Here is an 18,283-nt window from a genome sequence, read left to right on the forward strand (position 1 = left end):
CGTAAAGTGGGTCTCATGATACCTCCATTCAGATTAAGCGAGTTATTCTGTATAAGCCCTTGGACTGGCTCCTGGTGCTTAGTGAACACGGGACACGTGCTAAAGGCTAGTGCTGGGAAGAGTGTGGTCTTCAGGGTCATTCAGGCCTGATGGCAGGTCCAGCTCTGTTTTTCCGGGCCTGGGTGCCTAGTGGAGTTGTCTGGGCTCCCTGATGCCAGGTTCATCCTCAGGAAGCCGGGGACAATGGTACTGACTTGCAGAGAAGTTATTGCTGAAAGGTGCCTGACACATCGTACCCACACACTTCCTCAGCCCTTTCTCTAGAGAACTGAACATCAGGACTGGGGATTTTCAGCTCCATAAATATCCACTGGAACAGTGGTTGGCACACTGGCCATGGGGGAGCTGCTTTACCCCAGGTACAGGGACTCTTGGATGGCAGGTGGGCTGAGGAAGCCCATGTGGCTTGGCATCCCAGCTCTGGCTCACATCCGTGACCTGGCTTTAAGGTTGGGTTAAAGCCGCTTTACATGCAGTTTCATTATGCAATTCCTTCGACAATCTGCTTGCCACAACCCGCCATGGTAGGTTCTGTTATTATCACCACTCAGTGAGGACGCTGAGGTACAGTTTAGGTCTGTCTGGGAGATATCAGAGCTGGTGAATAAGTGGGATTTGTACCCTCAGGCTCTCTGGTTTGAGGGCCCACCATTCTGACCACCCGGCGAGTTCCATACCCACCCCTCCAGGGCCACCTGCTCTAGAACTGATGTCAGCTGCTTTTCTCTTACAGGCTGGGTGGGTGATGGAGACGTGAGAGGTCTGAGTGTGCCATCTTGCCACTTAGGGTGAGGGGCCATGTGGTCCGCAGCCCAGGTGTGAGGATGCTTCCAGCCTAGAATAGAATCCAGTGCTGCTTCTCAGTCAGGTCAACTGGTCCACCTTCCATAGAGGGAGGGGCTCCTGGGACGTCCTGTTCATATAAAGGCACTAATGTCATCATCGGGAACACATCCTCTAAACCTATCTAAACCTAAGTACCCTCCGAGGACCCCACCTCCAAATTTCCTCACACGAGGGGCTGGGGTTTCAACATATGACTTGTGGTGGGGATCAAATTCAGTCCGGATTAAAGGGCCTGCATGTCCCTTTGTAGGAGACAGGCGGAGAGAAAGTAGGGAGGCGGGGGATTGCCAGGGGGACCACTCCCCCACCCCAGCATCCATCCTGGGTGCTTGAAGATCCTCCATCCCCCCGATTCTCATCACCACTCAGTGTCAGTACATGGATGCTACAACATATCACCACAAACCTAATGGCTTAAAACAATGCAGATTTATCTTAGATAGATATCTAGGTATCTTGGATATCTTTAGTATCTTAACGTTCTCAAGATCCGAATTCCAAGATGGGTCTCACTGGGCTAAAATCAAGTGGTTGGCCGGGCCATTCCCTTAGACGGCTGTAGGGGAGACTCCCCTTCCTTGCCTTTTCCAGGTCCTAGGGGCCACCTGCCCTCCTTAACACATGGGCTCTTCCTCCATCTTCAAAGCCAGCGATGGCCGATCAAGTCTTTCTCGGGCTTCATCACTCTGGCTCTGACCCAGCCTCTTCATCTGTAAGGACCCTCGTGGTGACACTGAGCCCACCCAGATACTCCAGGTTAACCTCCATATTCTAAGGTCAAGTGATGAGCAACCTTAATTCCCCCTGGAACTTTCATTCTCCCTTACCATGTAATGTCACATATTCACAGAGATTGGGATATGGCGTCTTTGATTATTTTTTTTTGTAGTAAAAAGCATACAACATACAATTTACCATCTTAAGTGGGTTTCTCAGTAGCATTGTTCCCTTCAGATGTTGTGCAACCATTACCACGGTCTATGTCCAGAAGATTTTCATCAAACCCAGAGAGAAACTCTAGCCATGAAGCAATAACAGAAGAGGTCTTTCCATGTATGTAGGTCTTCTTTCATTTCGTCCAGCAAGGATTTGAAGTTTTCAGTGTGTGAGTCTTGTTTAAATGTATTCCTAAGTATTTTATGCCGTTTTTGATGCTATTTTTGCACTTATGCAAAAATTATTAAATTTTAATTTATTAATGATTTTGCAGATTATGCAGATAATTTATCAACCAACTCATTAAAGTAGTTGGCTTCAAGTTTCATGAATCTGTGGTTTAAGCTCTTGTATTTTTTTTTCTCTTTTTAGGGCCGCCCTCGTGGCACATGGAAGTTCCCGGGCTAGGGGTCCAGTTGGAGCCATAGCCATCAGCCTACACCACAACCACAAGCAACACGGGATACGAGCCACGTCTGTGACCTTCACCACAGCTCACAGCAATGCTGGATCCTTAATCACGAGTGAGGCCAGGGATTGAACCTGCCTGTGTCCTTATGGATGCTAGTCGGGTTCATTAACCACTGAGCCATGTTGGGAATGCCAAAGATCTTGTATTTCTTACTAATTTATTAAAAAAAATTTTTTTAATTTAAAAGCACTTATTATAGTTGATTTACAATGTTCTGTTAATTTCTGCTGTACAGCAAAGTCACCCAGTGACGCATATACATGCAATTCTTTTTCCCACATTATCCTCCATCCTGTTCCATCACAAGTGATTGGCTCTCGTTCCCTGTGCTATACAGCAGGACCCCATTGCTTATCCACTCCAAATCCATTTTTGATGCTATTTTAAGTAGAATTCTTCTTCTTTTTTATAATGAAACATAACATTGTCAAAATTATTTATTTATATGGCTGCACCTGCCACATTTGGAGGTTCCACAATTTCAACCTACGACCTATGCCACAGCAGCAACAACACTGGATACTTTTTTTTTTTTTTTTTTGCTTTTTAGGGCTGAACCCATGACATATGGGAGTTCCCAGGCTAGGGGTCGAATCAGAGCTGTAGCTGCCGGTCTACACCATAGCCACATCAATGGGGGATCCAAGCTGTGTCTGTGACCTACACCGCAGCTCATGGCAATGCCGGATCATCCATCCACTGAGCGAGGCCGGGGATCGAACCTGCATCCTCGTGGATATTAGTTGGAATCATTTCCGACGCACCACAAGGGGAACTCCGGTACAACCTTTTGAAAAACAGAATGACAATTCATATCAAGGTCTTTTCGAAATCCATAGGACACCTTAACTGTTTTCCTACAAACCTGCCCCAAGATAGGTTTGTAGGAGAGAGAGTTAAATGGGGGCAAAGACCAAGGTGTAAAGGTATCCTCTTGTGACATGCGACACAAATGAAACAGCCTATTAAATGCCTCAAAGCACAAAATACAATCAGAGCAGTGGGGCTGGTGTCATGGGCGCAGGCTTAGCGCGGATGACGTGGGGCCTGGCCGGTCCTCAACGTGCGTCTGCGAGTGGATGGATGGGGAGAGACGGGGGAATCGCGAGGGGAGGCAGCACCGGCCTCTGCTCTTATAAAGTCACACCTTTGGCTATGTGAAGACGGCAGTCTGAGCCGCGAAGAGGCTTGGGAGGCTGGGTCTGGGGGAAGCCCTCCGACAGGGGGCCAGAGGTCACTTCCTGCGGCTTCGCAGCTCAAGGGCTCTCCTTCAAGGCCTGCCTTTCTCCACACAGGACACGATCCATTGGGCCCCAGCGGCATCTCTTCCTGGCCGGGAAGCACCAGAGAGCCATGGGCCGCCGGCGAGGGGACATCGTGACCTGTCTGCTCTGGATGCTGCTGCTGCTGTGGAGGGGGGACCGCGGCTGTCAGGCCCAGAGGGCAGGTGGGGCTGCGGGCTGTGTGGGCTGAAGGCAGAGCAGTCGGTGTGCGCGTGCATGTGTGTGTGTGCGCGCGTGCGTGCGTGCATATGTGTGTGTTTGTGCCTGCGTGTGCATGTATGTGTGTGTCTGTGTATGTGTGTGACAGAGTGGGGGCATTATAGATGTCGTGTCAGCTGTCCCCCAGCCATGTGTGTCCTCTCAGTCATAGAGCTGGTGTGTGTGTGTGTGTGTGTGTGTGTGTGTGTGTGTGTGCAAGAGAGAGAGAGAGTGAACACACATCGGAGTCAGTCACATAGCATGTGGAGAGTGTGTCTCTGCTGAGCACGTAGCGTTTGGGGACAGCAGCGGGGTTGGCGCCCCTCCCTGTCGTCCTGCTCTGTGAGGACGTTGGGCCCCATCCGGGGGGCAGGGGGCGGGGGAGAGAAACTGGATGCACAGGAGTCCATCCAGGGCCCCGGGGCGTGGAGGAAGCGGGGACGTTACTGGAACAGAGAAGGGCGGGGCGGGAGGGGTGAGAAGGCACGGGAGGGTTTGCTCACCTGTCTGAGGGCCTCCCGGGAGGCATCACCGTCAGCGGGGGTCCTGGGAGAGGGGTCGTGGACGTGAGCTGGTCTGGTCTGGGTCACAGCCTGCGGCCCAGAGCCCACACACCAGGTCTGCAGCACAGGGGAACCAGATCTCAGGGGAGCGCCTGTCACCAGGCCTGGGCCTAGAATGCTGCCCCCATTGGACAGATGAGGAACTGAGGAAACAGCGCACTACCACGCGCGAAGTGGATAAACAATCAGGGCCTCCTCCAGAGCACAGGGAACTGTATTCAATAGCTGATAATAACCTGTAACGGAAAAGAATCCCATGTGCACACGTGTGTATATATGTGTGCAATACACACACACACACACAAATCTCTATATAATGGAATCGCTTTGCTCTACACCTGAAACTAACACAATATTGAAAATGTCCTATACTTCAGTTTTAAGCAATGCTGAAAAAAGAAGAGAGGCCCCACCCTCCCCCCCCACCCGTGAGGCTGGGGACACGGGAAGCCAGACCCGAGCCGTTTATTCAGGTCCTCCAAAGAAAATGAAAAGCAAGCAACAAAGCCAAGGCCTGTTGTTCTCGGGTTTCCCAAAGCCCTGCCCTGCGTTTGGTGTTGCCCGCGCCTCCCGGAGCCCGGCTCTCGAGAAATGATGAGTGTGGGCACCGTGGCTTGGCTGTGAGGCACTCAGGGCTTCTTAGGGGGTTTCTGTGTCCCTGGGACGACCCCAAGCGCTCAGCTGACACCCAGGATCGTCAAATTCAGAGGCGGCAAGGCCCGAGGACCTTCTGTCCCCGCCCTCATTTCACAGAGTAGAAAATGACGGCCCGGGGGACACGGTTGCCTGCCAGGGGTCAAGGGGCCCTTGCTACAACATCGCTCCCGTCCTACGTGCCCAGGACCCAGCCTGTCTGCTGGCCTCCAGGAGCAAATGGCCCCTTGCTGAGGCCTCTTCTTTATTTTTGTCTTTTTAGAGCAGCACCCGCGGCGTATGGAGGTTCCCAGGCTAGGGGTCGAATCAAAGCTGTAGCTGCGGGCCGACGCCGCAGTCACCGCTGCGCAGGATCCGAGCCACGTCTGCAATCTGCACCCCAGCTCATGGCAACGCCAGATCCTTAACTCACTGAGCGAGGCCAGGGATCAAACCCACAACCTCATGGATACTAGTCAGATTCATTTCCTCTGCACCATGACGGGAACTCCTGGTGAGGCCTCTTGAACAAATGAGACTTCTGCAGCCTGAACACAAATTTGCTCAAGGATTACAGTCCCAGGCCAGGCCCTGCCTGGCCTGCAGCAGCAATTAGCCCAAGCAGGCTGGGCCACCATTGTCCCGAGGACAAAAGGATGCCCTTGTGTGTCAAGGAGAAAACCTCCCCAGGAACGGTCTCTGCATCCACACGTCGGGGCAGACGCTTCTAATGCGCTGATCCTGTTAGGGGGTCAACCTTGCAGGGCAGGGAGGCAACCCAGCTCCTCAGCAGGTTGGACTTGGACTTTAAAATCGAGAGGAGGAGGGAGATGGGGAACATTCGAGGGTGGCGCTGACGCAGGGCGGGATAAGGAAGAGAGAGAGAGAGAGTGTGTGTATAAGCAGACCTAGCTTTATTGCTTTTCTGTCTTTTGAAATTAATTTGCTGCTTTTATTTTTCATGTTTAAATTGAAGTATAATTGATTTGCCACATTGTGCCAATTTCTGCTGTACAGCAAAGCGACCCAGTTACATACATATATATATACACACACACACATATATATTTATGTATGTACATACATTCCCCTTCTTATATTATCCTCCATCATGGTCTATCCCGAGACTGGATATAGTTCCCTGTAAAAATATGGAGCACTTAGCAAATTCGCATGTCGTCCTTGTGCAGGGGCCATTCTGATCTTCTCTGCATTGTTCTAGTTTTAGTACATGTGCTGCCCAGCCGAAGTGAGCCCTAAGTCATTGCTCTTAAACATAAAATCAGAACTACAGTGTAATACAGTTCACTCCTGGTTCTGCTTGTCAGGCGTAAACCATGTTTCTGTGTGCAGCGTCTTTCCTGCATACGGAGGTGTACACAGACACACATGCTTTTACACCCAACCACAGTGTGGAAGATGTACATCCATGTGGGTAAATAAGAGTGTTCCTGCACGCCCATCGCTGTCCTGGCTGCCTGGCAGTCCACTGACTAAGCACAGGAGGAGTGGCATTTAAGTGGTTCCCACTGGGGACATGAACACAGCCTCCAGGATCTTGCTTGGCAGTGCTGCCCTGATGTTCCTTATACATCTGGAATTTTTTTCCCCTTCTCATTTATCTACTAGTTTTCTCAGAGCAAATCGCTAAATCTGGAATTGGTGGATCCAAAGATACCTCCCTTTCTAAGGCTTTTAAGACCCTGGCAAAGGGAGTGACAACCCCCACGGCCACCTCTTGAGCCTGCAAAGGCACTTTTTACATTCTCACTGGCTACCACGGTCTCTTTGACTTTTGCCAATTGGCCCATTTAACCAAGTGGGATTGTTTTGTTTTGTTTTTATTTTATTTTCACCAATTAAATGTTTGTGCCATGTGTTCCCAGAGGGCTGCCCAGCTGTTGCCGTTGACATGGCCAAGACTCAGATTCTGGAAGAACTGAGACATGGCATCTTGATGGTCCCCTGTGTGTTTGGGCAGCACCTCAGAGTTTAGAAAACACTTTTCTTCGTATTATCTAATTGTAAAATGGGGACGAGCAAGCGCTCTGCAGCAGGTTGCCTTGTGGATCAGAAATAAATTACATAACGCCATACTTGGTTTAATCGCAAGCATCATATATTTTATATAAAATTTATATTTGTAAAAATAGGATCACATTTTTATAAAGCACTGTGGAGTTTCTAAAATATGTGATTGCAATCTATTTTATCTAATTCATAACAGTGAAATACTGTGAACTGTTCAACTATCCAACAAGAGAGCACTGGCTAAATAAACGATGTCCATCCCTGCAGAGGAATCTCTGCAGCCATGGAAACCAGCAGGATCACACTGGAAATGGGCTCCCACTGCTGAATGCAAGGACACCAGTGCCTCTGGTACCAGCCCACGTCCATGCATAACTACATAGAAATAGGACAGAAATACACCCTGGGTGAGCAGTGGTTATCTCTAAGCAGATGGAAATATGAGCGTTGAAAAGATGTTTTGGTGGCCTTTTCCGAAATGGGCGTGCATGATTTGTAGCAAGTTTGAAAGATGATGAAGTCAATTTTGAGCCAAAATAACAGGAGCTGTTAAAGAAACTGACACAGTGGTGTTCCATGCCTGTCATTCATTTATTCATATATAAAAATACAGGAGTTCCTGATGTGGCACAGGGGGTTAAGAATCTGACCGAAGTGGCTCAGGTCACTTTGGAGGCACGGGTTCGATCCCAGTCCGGCACAGTGGGTTAAAAGTATTCCCACACTGCTAGAGCTCACACTGCAGCAGCTCGGATTCAGTCCCTGGCCTGGAAACTTCCATATGCCTCAGGTGCAGTCATAAAATTAAAAAAAGATATATATATATATGTGCTATATTAAAAATACATATTAACTATATATAGTAACTACATACAAAAACATATTAACTATATATAAAACATTATATATAAACATCTACATTAAATATAAATGTATTAACTATAAAAATATATACTGACTACATATAAAATATATATTAACTATGTATATAAATAAATAGAAACTACACATATAAAGATAAATATCAGCGATATATATAGTCAGCTGAACCTCACAGCAGCCTTGGGGACACTCCGTGTCACGTGACCCCAGGCACTCCAGGTTGGGGCTTTACGGCTGGGACCAGGCTTGAGAGCCAGAGTGGGCGGGGCCGGACGCCCACGCCTCTCGACCCAGACCCCGCGCTCGCCCCGTGACGCCGGGGCCCCTGTCGCTCCTCCTGTCGCCCCTGCAGGCTGCAAAAGTGTGCACTACGACCTGGTCTTCCTCCTGGACGCCTCCTCCAGCGTGGGCAAGGAGGGCTTCGAGAAGGTCCGCCAGTGGGTGGCCAACCTGGTGGACACGTTCGAGGTGGGCCCCGACCGCACCCGCGTGGGCGTCGTGCGCTACAGCGACCAGCCGGCCACGGCCTTCGAGCTGGGCCGCTTCGGCTCGCGGGCGGAGGTCAAGGCGGCGGCGCGGCAGCTGGCCTATCAGGGCGGCCACACCCACACGGGCGACGCGCTGCGCTACATCACCCGCCACAGCTTCACGCCGCGGGCCGGCGGCCGCCCCGGGGACCGCGCCTTCAAGCAGGTGGCCATCCTGCTGACCGACGGCCGCAGCCAGGACCTGGTGCTGCCCGCCGCCCTCGCCGCGCACCGCGCGGGCATCCGCATCTTCGCCGTGGGCGTGGGCGAGGCGCTGCGGGAGGAGCTGGACGAGATCGCCTCGGAGCCGAAGGCCGCCCACGTCTTCCACGTGTCGGATTTCGACGCCATCGACAAGATCCGGGGCAAGCTGCGGCGCCGCCTGTGCGAGAGTGAGTGGGGGCCCCGGGCTGGGGCGGGGGCGTCCGGGGCAGAGCGCAGCGGCGGGGCCGGGCCAGGGCGCCGGAGGCGCCAGCTCCGCGGCAGAGTGGGGGGGCCCGAGCCCCCTGAGAAGGCCGCTAGCCCCCACCCCGCCCGCGCCTGTCGCCAGGGCCCCGCCGGGCGGACCCCGCTGGCGGCCGTCGCGGGTGTAAAGACAAGATGGCCGCCTCCTAAGCCCCGCCCACTGCGAGAGGCGCGGAGACCTCGCGTCTTGGGTCCCGCGGTGGGAAACATCCGTGGGAAACACCCGCTGGCTGCCCAGACCTGGCGTCCGAGCAGGCGCGGGCAGAGGCCTGGCCAGAGCCTCTGCGTGCAGAGCTGGGGCGTGCGGTTCCTGCGCCTTCAGCCCTGGGGAGGGGTTGCAGTGAGAACTCTCGGAGGAATAGGGGCCCAGACCGGCTTCAGGAACTGTCCCCGAGGAGCCGCGTCAGTTGTTCCAAGGCGGTGGGGCGCTGCTGGTCCCAGAGGCCAAGGGCTGTTGACCTGGTGCCCTCCGAGATCCTCTGAGGTCTCCACGTTACTTGTCTAGAATCTTCGCCGGGGGGTGGGGGATGGGACAGCAGGCAGAGATCCGATGGCCCCTGGGACTCTGACCTAGAAGGCTGACCTCCAGGACCCTAGTGGAGTCATTCTGAGGCTAGCCCCCTCTCCAGGATGACAGGGGAGAGCTGGGTTTCTTGTCCAGCCTTTCTCCAGCTTCAGCCGCTGCCTGCGTCACTGGAGTGACCTTTCCTCCTCGGCAGGGGACGTCCCCCCTCCAGGACCAGCAGGTGGGCACAGGGAGCCCTGTTAGCCTTTGTCTTGCTGATTTCCCTGGGGGACTGAGCCCTGGGTGGGGTGGCCCAGAGTGTGGTGCTGGGGCAGGGGGCTGAGGCAGTGGAGGAGGGCGGGATGGTGGGAGCCGCTGGGCAGAGCACAGGAGCCTGTGCCAGGGATGGGCCGTGTCTGAGACTGGGTGCCCCAGGTTTCTTTACGACCCTGTGACTTGTTCTCTGTGTCGGCTCGCTCCACCTCTGCTTATTTATTCATAGATGCTTACTGGGATCTATTGATGGTGTGGCCCTGTGCTGATTTCTGGGCCTGTAGGAAAAAATAAGACACAGCATCTGCCCTCAGGGCTTTCCTAGTCTAGATGGTGGAAAAGACACAAACAAGGCATGTGATGCTTTGGGGCGTGACTTTAATAAAGGTGCCACAGAGTCTTGGGGTGGAGTCCTGCTGTGGTTGTGATGGATGGTGACCCTGGGAGTGAGGGCGGGGCTTCCTGGAGGAGGTGGCGCTTTGGTGGTTTCGATGGGAAAGCGTGAACTTCAGAATGAGGGGGCAACACGTCATCCATGAACTATAATTGCTGGAGGAAGAGAGGGCAGTGGGGGTCGGTGGCTTTGTCTGAGTATTGAGGCCTGGATAAAGGAGGGCCTTGTGTGCTAAGGAGAGGCCCTGGAGGACTTTGAGCAGGGGCACACCATGGGCAGAGCTTTGTGGAGAATGGAATGCTGGCAGGGCAGGAAACAAAAGGGAGACCCTTCACTAGACTGCTGGGAAATTCAAAGAACGGTGCTGGGGGAAGACCCATTTTATAGATTAGAAAGCCGATGCCCAGAGGGCTAAGAGCTGATCACCTACTCTGTCGTGTGCAAGCCATTGGCCATGGACTTCCATAGTGGCTTCTTCTGACCCTCATTACAACCTCTCAGTTAAAGCAGCTCTCTTTGTACAGATGAGAGCATTCAGAATCTGGGGTTCTCAGCAGGGGTCCAGACAGGTGACCAGGCCACGCTGGGGAAGAGGAGACTGGGAGGAGGACCAGCCCAGCAGGCCAGGCTGAGGCTGGATTGGGTGCATATGGCCAGAAATCTGGGCCAACGAGAGCCAGACACCAGGTCAGAGGCTCACCCAAGAGGCAGACACCCAGCATGGTGACTCGGGGTCGGGGTGCACCCAGCTGCCCTCCCGCAGCCTTGATCTAGGGCCCCAGGAAGCAAGGCTGCGTTTAGATTCTGCCCCCATCACATTGCCATCCTGCCCGCCTGGATTCAGACCGGCTCTTGGCGGAGCAGAATCCAGACTTTGAAGAACTTCCGGGCCCAGGGGATGGTTTGGGGAACAGCAGGACCAACCCCAGGAGAGGTCAGGTCACTGGCCACATTGTCCAGTTCATACAACGCCAGCGCTGGGCACAGAATCCACACCTTCAGCCTCCGCACGCTGGCCTCAGCCCCCTGTGTCCCCAGAACACAGATTTCACCGCCACTGACCCCAGTTCTGAATCAGTGACAAGGTTTTGGGTCACAGGGAGCAGAAGATGCCACTCCAGCTTGCTTAAAGAGTAAAGCAGGTGGACATGGGGCAGGATGGAAAGGCCGGAGGTCAGCTGCCTCTGGCTGTGAGACCAGGCTCACTCCCTCTCCCCACTGGAGGCTCTTCCTTCTTGGTGTCAATTCTGGTCTTGGCAGATTTGTGTGTCTGGGCTTTCATGGAAGATACATGGATGCCAGGGGCGGGGGGGGGGGGGCACGCCTGTCAGAGCCGTGGTCTTCTCACCCCAGGGAGGAACACGGCTGCCCACTCAACCAGAGGGCACAGGAAGGGTGCCCCTGCCTCACTCCCCTGGGCTTGGCTGGCGCCTCCTGTTGGCCGGACCGCATCGACAGCAGCCAACACAGGGCCAGGGGAATGGTCCCAGGGCCACTGCCCGGGTTCAGGGCAGGACAGAGAAGGAGAGAAGGGGTGTGTGAGGGCAAGTGAGCTGCCCAGAGTCACTGTAAGAGTGACTCTTACAGCTGCGGGTCTGCAGACCCCCGGAGAAGAGAGGGCGACCCAGCAGGCCTGGATTCAGTCTTACTGGATGCCCAGAGGCCCCACGACTGTTCCAGCCAACCACTGTAGCCTCTGAGTGCAAACAGGCTGACTGTCTGGGGCCTAAACCACAGGACCCTGTTTGACGTTTGGGAGTGGAGTTAGTGGCCCCCTCTGCTCCCTCCAGCAAGGGGGCTGGAGCCATGCAGGAACACAGGGCTCCACCCAAGGGGACAGGGGTGCAGACAAGCCCAGCCCACCACACGTCACCTGGACACACTAGACAAAACTCACGGACGCGTCTCCAGATGCCCGAGTCGATATAAGGTTTCGGTTATTCTTAGACATCTGAAGGGAGTCCGCTCTGTAGCCTGAGAGGGTCTGCTCTATTCTGGGGACAAACAAAACAAACTCGCCTGACTATCGTTTCAGTGAGAAACAAAGCAAAACAAAATGAAAGCACTGATGGCGACATGGTGGGAAGTAGGTTAAACCCAGGAGCATCCCAGCATCCAAACAGCTAGAAATCCCTTGGCACAGGGAAGGTGACCTGTGGGTGATTTCACGGCCAGAATTGGAGCAGTTCCGGCAGGGGCTTCACATGGAAATGTCTGGTGGTTTATCTGCCTAGGAGCTGGCTTCACACACAAGAATGTAAGCTTCCTAAGGGCAGAGTCTCCTCCTTGGGGTGCCCCTGTCTCCTAGATACCAGAGCCTGGTATCTAGGAGGAGGTGCCTAAATATTGCTGAAAAGACATGAAGGGCAGTGACCTGGCAGTTCATTCTGTGCCCACTGTCGTCCAGGCTGTACGGGGCACATCAGAAGCGTTAAGATCTGCTGCCTCCCAGATGCAAAGACGAAGGCTGTTCAGCACATCTGAGGCCAGAGCCAGCAGTAACTGTGCCTTTCACTTGTGTGTGTCATGGTGAGCTGAGACAAAGGTTAGGTTTTGAGGGTTGATGAGGGTCTGGAAAAGGCAGGCCGGGACGGGCTGAGTGGCGCCTGCTTCCTCCTGTAGGGCAGATTTGTAGGAACAGGACCCTGACCTGACTCCCTGGGCAGTGAACAGCGCAATGCTCTAAGGCCCATGCTGCCAGCCTGTGTGGCCATGGACCTGTCCAGGGCTGGTCCAAACTGAGAAGTGCTGAGGGACAACCCTCCAGGTTTTGTAGACCTGGTATGAAAAAGAGTAAGCATCTCATGCATGTTTTTATATTGATGACTTATTTAAGTAATATTTTGGGAATATTATCTCACCTAGGTCTTTTTACTTCTTAGAAAATCGTGGCTACTAGAAGATGTAACATTACACATGAAGCCTAAGTTAGACTCCTCCTCCTCCCTCTTCTTCTGTGATGCTGATGCTGCAGGCGGCAAACTGAGGGTCCAGTTGCTTCCAGAACCCATGCTTTGCAGCCCTCCTGGCTACAGGAGGCAGGAGGGGCAGTTCTGGGGGCCGGCAGGCTCTGGGACTGCCCTTCAAGGGGACACTGAGGCCCAGGTCAGCACACAGAAGTGAGGGGCCAGCGTCTGGGCTGGGGTACAGCAGCCCTCGTCCTCAGGCAGCACAGACCTGGGAGCAGCAGCTGGCCTGGTCTGGAAGCCCGGCTGGGAGTGCCCAAGTGAGCAGAGGAGGTGACCATGTGGGGACAGGACCAAGCACAGGGTTGGGCAGCATCTTTTCGAGGTGGCCAGTGCAGCTTGCTTCTGGACCACCCATGGACCGGACCAGCCCTTCTGCTTCCCAGGCCTCTGATGCTGTCGCCCAGTGCTGCTGAGAGCACGTCCTGCGCCCAAGTCCCATCTGCTTATTGGATAATTCCGTGCTACCAGTTCATCTTTCCTACACATTTCTGGCTTCCCTGGTGCCTCCATCCATTCTCAGACTTAGTATGCTCAACACCTATGTTGGAGCTCACTCCGTGGCTGTCCCTGATTCACGGGTGGGGTGAGAGTCTCTCCCCAAGGTGGCCCAGCTGGCCGGGAGCAGAACTGGCAGTTTAACCCCATTCTCTTTGACCACAGGGCCTGAGGTCTGACTGGTAAGTTTTGATCTTTAGGAAGCATCTTCAAATCTACCGTGGCCTCGATGCCTCACCTCAATCCCTTAAGTAAGTTTTCTGCTTTTTCCTGCTCTGTCCATTGCCGTTGGCTCTGGGGACTAAGTGGTTTATCCAGGATCACAGGGAACCTCTTCACGCTGTTGAGAAACACTGCCTGAGAGCCTGAGTTTTCTCCGCTCTCCTTCCATCCATCACCCTATTGGATGGCTAATGACTGAACGCTCCCAGGGCCCAGCCCAGGCCTGGCTCACGCACGGAGGCTGATGGCTGTGGAATAAACAAATAAAGCTCGTGGTACCTGGAAGAAATTATCCCCATTCCATGAACAGAAGGGCTTATCGGAATGGGGTAACAGCAGCAGCGACACCGCACACAGTGCCATTAGAGATGCGTTGCTTGTGTCCCGCCCTCCACGGCGCCACCCAGCAACCTCCCCGAAGCTCCGCTCCGGCCGTGCTCCCTGTCCCCATGGCCTTGGGCTCATCCGGGGAAGCACCTCCGTGTCACGGCATCAGCTCCTGCCAGTCATGGCCTGACGAGGTTCCCAGGGGACTGGACCTCAGCCTGGCTTCCTGCAGCGTGTGGGGCGGAGGCCTAAGCCCAGAGCATCGGCTGTAATTACGAGCTCTCTGTGCCCCAGGCTCAGTCGTGGCCGTGAAGCAGCCTTTATATAGCTGATCGTGTGGCCGCAAGCGAGCTTGCAGGATGCCAGCGGCCACCGCTGGAGGAGCCTCCACCCACTTCTATTTGGGGACGCTCTCTGGTGGGCCCGTCTCCCCTCCCCAGGGCAGGGGCATGTCCTGGGTCCTGTCCTTTAGGCCTTGGATGGTAGCGTGGCTGGGGGCACAGAGGGGCCTCGTGCTTCTCCGGTTCGCGACACACAGCCTCCTCCCTCGGGGCCTCCGTGTGCTGTGTCTGTGCTCAGCTATAGGGATGTTGCTGCGAGGTTTGGCTGCTGGATGGGGTACTTAGCGCTGCGACACACAGAGACAGAGGAGGAGGGAGAGAAGGAAGGAGAGGATGGGGGGAGAGAATGGGGAGGGGAGAGAAAGAGAGAAGGCGAGGGAGAGAGGGGAGAGAGAGAGAATGAGGGGGTAGAGAGAGGCTTCTTTTGTGGGGGGTGAGTTTATTGTCCCGCAGTCACTGGGAAAGTGTCGTGTCTCTGCCCAGCCCTGCCTTTGGAGAGTGTGGCTGTGTGTGGGCTCCGAGCTGAGCCTCAGCCCCCACGGGGCTTGGAGCCTGCTGGTGGCCGTGCTGCTGTGAGTGAGGGTGGCCGGGCGCCGACACTCCCCGAGAGGCGCTCTGGCCCTTGGCTGTGGCCGCCGTGGGCGGCTCACCTGCACACGGGGACTCCTTAGGTTCACGTGGAGATCTGTGCCTTTTTGTTTTTTGCAGTGGAAGAGATTTTAAGGAAATAACGACTCGTTTTTGTAATTGGGAACAGACCAGGTGGACCTTTAAAGATACCAGCTCACAACAGTGAGTCTTAAGGGCTCTTTGCATGCACTATTGCCTTATTTTTTCAACACCTTTTTTGTTCCCCCGGTGGCTCCCAGATGCCATTCTGAGGCCAGGGGATCACGCCGGTGAATGATTCGTCTGTGATTGTACGTTTAGGATGATACTTTGCAGAGAGGAAGGAGATTGAGAAAAAAATCAAGTAATTGGCCCAGGTGATTTCAGAGGGTGATAAGTGCTTTCGGAAGGTGAAGTAGGACCGCTTGACACAGGGGCTCAGGTGGGAAGCTTACAGAAAGGACTTTGAGAAAAATTGAATTAAGCCTGGAATGACAGCAGAGAGCCGTTCATGCCAAGATTTAGGGGCCCAGAGTTCCAGGCAGAGGTGAGAGTCAAGGGCTGCGGGAGGATGGTCCTGATGCTGCGGGCACCTGTGCTGGGGGGCGGGGTGGGGGCAGAGCCGGGGAGGAGAGGGTGACCTCCCCATGGGGAGGGGGCGAGCATGGAGGCTCAGCTCTGCAGCTTACCTCAACCCCCAGAGGTACGCCCAAGGGGAGCTTGGGGCTGGCTGGTGGCGTGTCTGGGTGGCATGTCCAGCCTGGGAGTTTCTCTGGGCCTGTCTCCCTCGGAGCCTGAGTTGTGTGGCCATCAGAGGGGTCACAGCCCTGCTGCTGGCCTCGTCCCAGTGACCAAGTCTTCCTGACCCAGCTCCTGCCTCCAGCCCCATGTCCCTCTTTGTGGCCCAGAGACTCGAGGTGAAACTCGGCACGTGTGTGTGCTTGCGAGTGTGCAACTCCCCCCCCCCCACACCAACATACACACACCACACACCACACATAGCATGCAACACACACCATGCAACATACACACATATCACATACACCACACATCACACACACCACACACCTCGCAACATACACCACACATAGCATGCAACACACACACATCATGCAAGATACACACCATATATACCACACACCACACACACACCACACACCATGCAACATGTACACACACACCATACATCACACACACACACACACCATGCAACACACACACAAATACACCACACACACCACACACCATGCAACATATACACAATACAGTTCCACACACCACACACACACACATACCACACACACCATGCAACATACACACAACACACATACCACACATAGCATGCAACATACACACAATATACTCTCACACACCACACACATCATGCAGCACACACACACACACCCATCCACGTAAACACACACGTTCGTGCGCATGTGCACACACATGCACACACGCACACACATGTACACACATATCCGGGAGCACATATGTGGCCACGTGGTGACCCACCCAGCTCGTCCCCTGGGCGGACCCAGAGCCCTGGCAGCAGCAGCAGCTGCACCAGCTGTGGCTTTGGAGCCGCTGCCGGATGCCTGTGGCTTGGCTCCTGGGACCACATCAGCCTCAAGAAGCAATTCCGGCTGGGGCCCCACCCTCGGCCCAGAGGTCACTGGGCGTTCCTCCTGGGAAAACTTGTCTTGTTCGAGGTCACCCCCCAGGTTACCGCTTTCTGATTATATGCTAGGAAATTGTATTAGAACATCGCCGAAAGCGACAGGAAACTAAAAGCCACCCGTCGTTGATTTTGATTTTGTGCACATCAAGGAAGAAGAAATAGTCCCCCAGCTGTGTCCGGCCAGGCCCGAGCCTGCTGCCACCCCGCCTGCCTCCCCTCTCTGCCAGCACTTGTGTGACCCACATGTCAAAACCCGATTGCTGCCGCCTTCAGCCTCTTGAACCAGGGGGTTTGGCTGATCTCACTCATAGCATGCAACGTACACACCACACATAGCACGCAACTTTATAACCAGCAGGGAGCATGTACCCGCATTTCCTGGCCGCCCCCCAAAAGGACTATTGTTCTCTTTGCTTCTGGGGTCTGGTTTCTTGTGATGGCCATACTTTTAGGACCGAACTCTGCAGATTTGTCCCAAAGGTGGGTTCCCAGCAGAGGTTTGCAGGTGCGTTGTGATTCCTGGGGGCAGCGTGGGCTGGTGGCAGAGGCTGGGGCCAGCGTGTGTGTGTGTGTGTGGGCGCGAACGCACGCGCACATGTGCTGGGGAGCCCCCAGTGGCTGGAGCCAGCTGCCTGGTGTAGCCCAGCTCTGCCTCCCCAGCCGGTTACCTAACCTCTCCGTGCCCTGTCTGTTCACTGGTACCAAGAGGATTATGGTGACATTTCTACCTTGTAGCGTGTCTTGAGGATCTGAAGGTGGGGACCTGGAAAGTGCTTGGTACAGTGATGGCCCTGACACATGCCATGTGACCGTCTGCTCTTTATATGTGTGTGTGTGACACATGTATATATGCACATATGACACATGCGTGTATATTTTAATATTTCTGAATAATATGTGTATATGTGTATTGCTTTTCATAAAGATGATTGAGTTAAATATGTTTCACTTAGGGCAGTATTTCTCCGTCTTAAAAAAAAAATGATCTCCAGAGTTCCCATCGTGGCTCAGTGGTTAATAAATCCGACTAGGAACCATGAGGGTGCAGGTTCGATCCCTGTCCTTGCTCAGTGGGTTGGGGATCTGGCGTTGTTGTGAGCTGTGGTGTAGGTCGCAGACGTGGCTCGGATCTGATGTGGCTGTGGTGTAGGCTGGCAGCTACAGCTCCAATTCAACCCCTAGCCTGGGAACCTCCATATGCCACGAGTGAGGCCCTAGAAAAAGACAAAAAGACCAAAAAAAAAAAATTATCTCCCTTCAAGGGAGCTACATAAATGCCTTTTCCCCTCCAGATGCCTCCACCTCTGAAGTTGCAGGACCACACCTGTCACCTGTCTGTGCTGTTGCGTAGGGCTGAACATCGGAGGGTCACAGACCACTGTGATTGCGAAGATTTTTTTACCCCCCCCCAAAGCACTCTTGACGGTCTTAAAGGTCCCATTGAGGGTGAATGATGTAGGGAATATGAGAGGGTTACAGGATGAGAATTGAAGGAAGGCCTCCCTTTCCCCATCAGGAGCTTGATATTATAGCATCAGGGTTCAGCAAATGGACTCAGGTCTAAAAGCCCCACC

The 18,283-nt window shown here is 53.9% G+C and overlaps 1 protein-coding gene and 1 non-coding gene across 3 annotated transcripts in view; one reads left to right on the forward strand and one right to left on the reverse strand.

Moving 5' to 3' along the window:
• COL22A1 (collagen type XXII alpha 1 chain) overlaps positions 1-18,283 on the forward strand; it is a 249,072-nt gene that overhangs the window by 15,371 nt on the left and 215,418 nt on the right. For both annotated transcript variants that reach the window (XM_047783198.1, XM_047783199.1), the window contains exons 2-3: positions 3,610-3,761; positions 8,257-8,823. In XM_047783198.1, coding sequence (XP_047639154.1) covers positions 3,668-3,761; positions 8,257-8,823 — 661 coding nt within the window. In that variant the 5' untranslated portion in view covers positions 3,610-3,667. The remainder of the gene's footprint in view (positions 1-3,609; positions 3,762-8,256; positions 8,824-18,283) is intronic.
• Positions 6,137-6,248, reverse strand: LOC125130214 (U6 spliceosomal RNA). Its single transcript, XR_007135707.1, has one exon. It is a non-coding gene; the product is annotated as a U6 spliceosomal RNA (small nuclear RNA).

This window comes from Phacochoerus africanus, chromosome 6, assembly GCF_016906955.1.
Source record: "Phacochoerus africanus isolate WHEZ1 chromosome 6, ROS_Pafr_v1, whole genome shotgun sequence".
Lineage (NCBI taxonomy): Eukaryota > Metazoa > Chordata > Mammalia > Artiodactyla > Suidae > Phacochoerus > Phacochoerus africanus.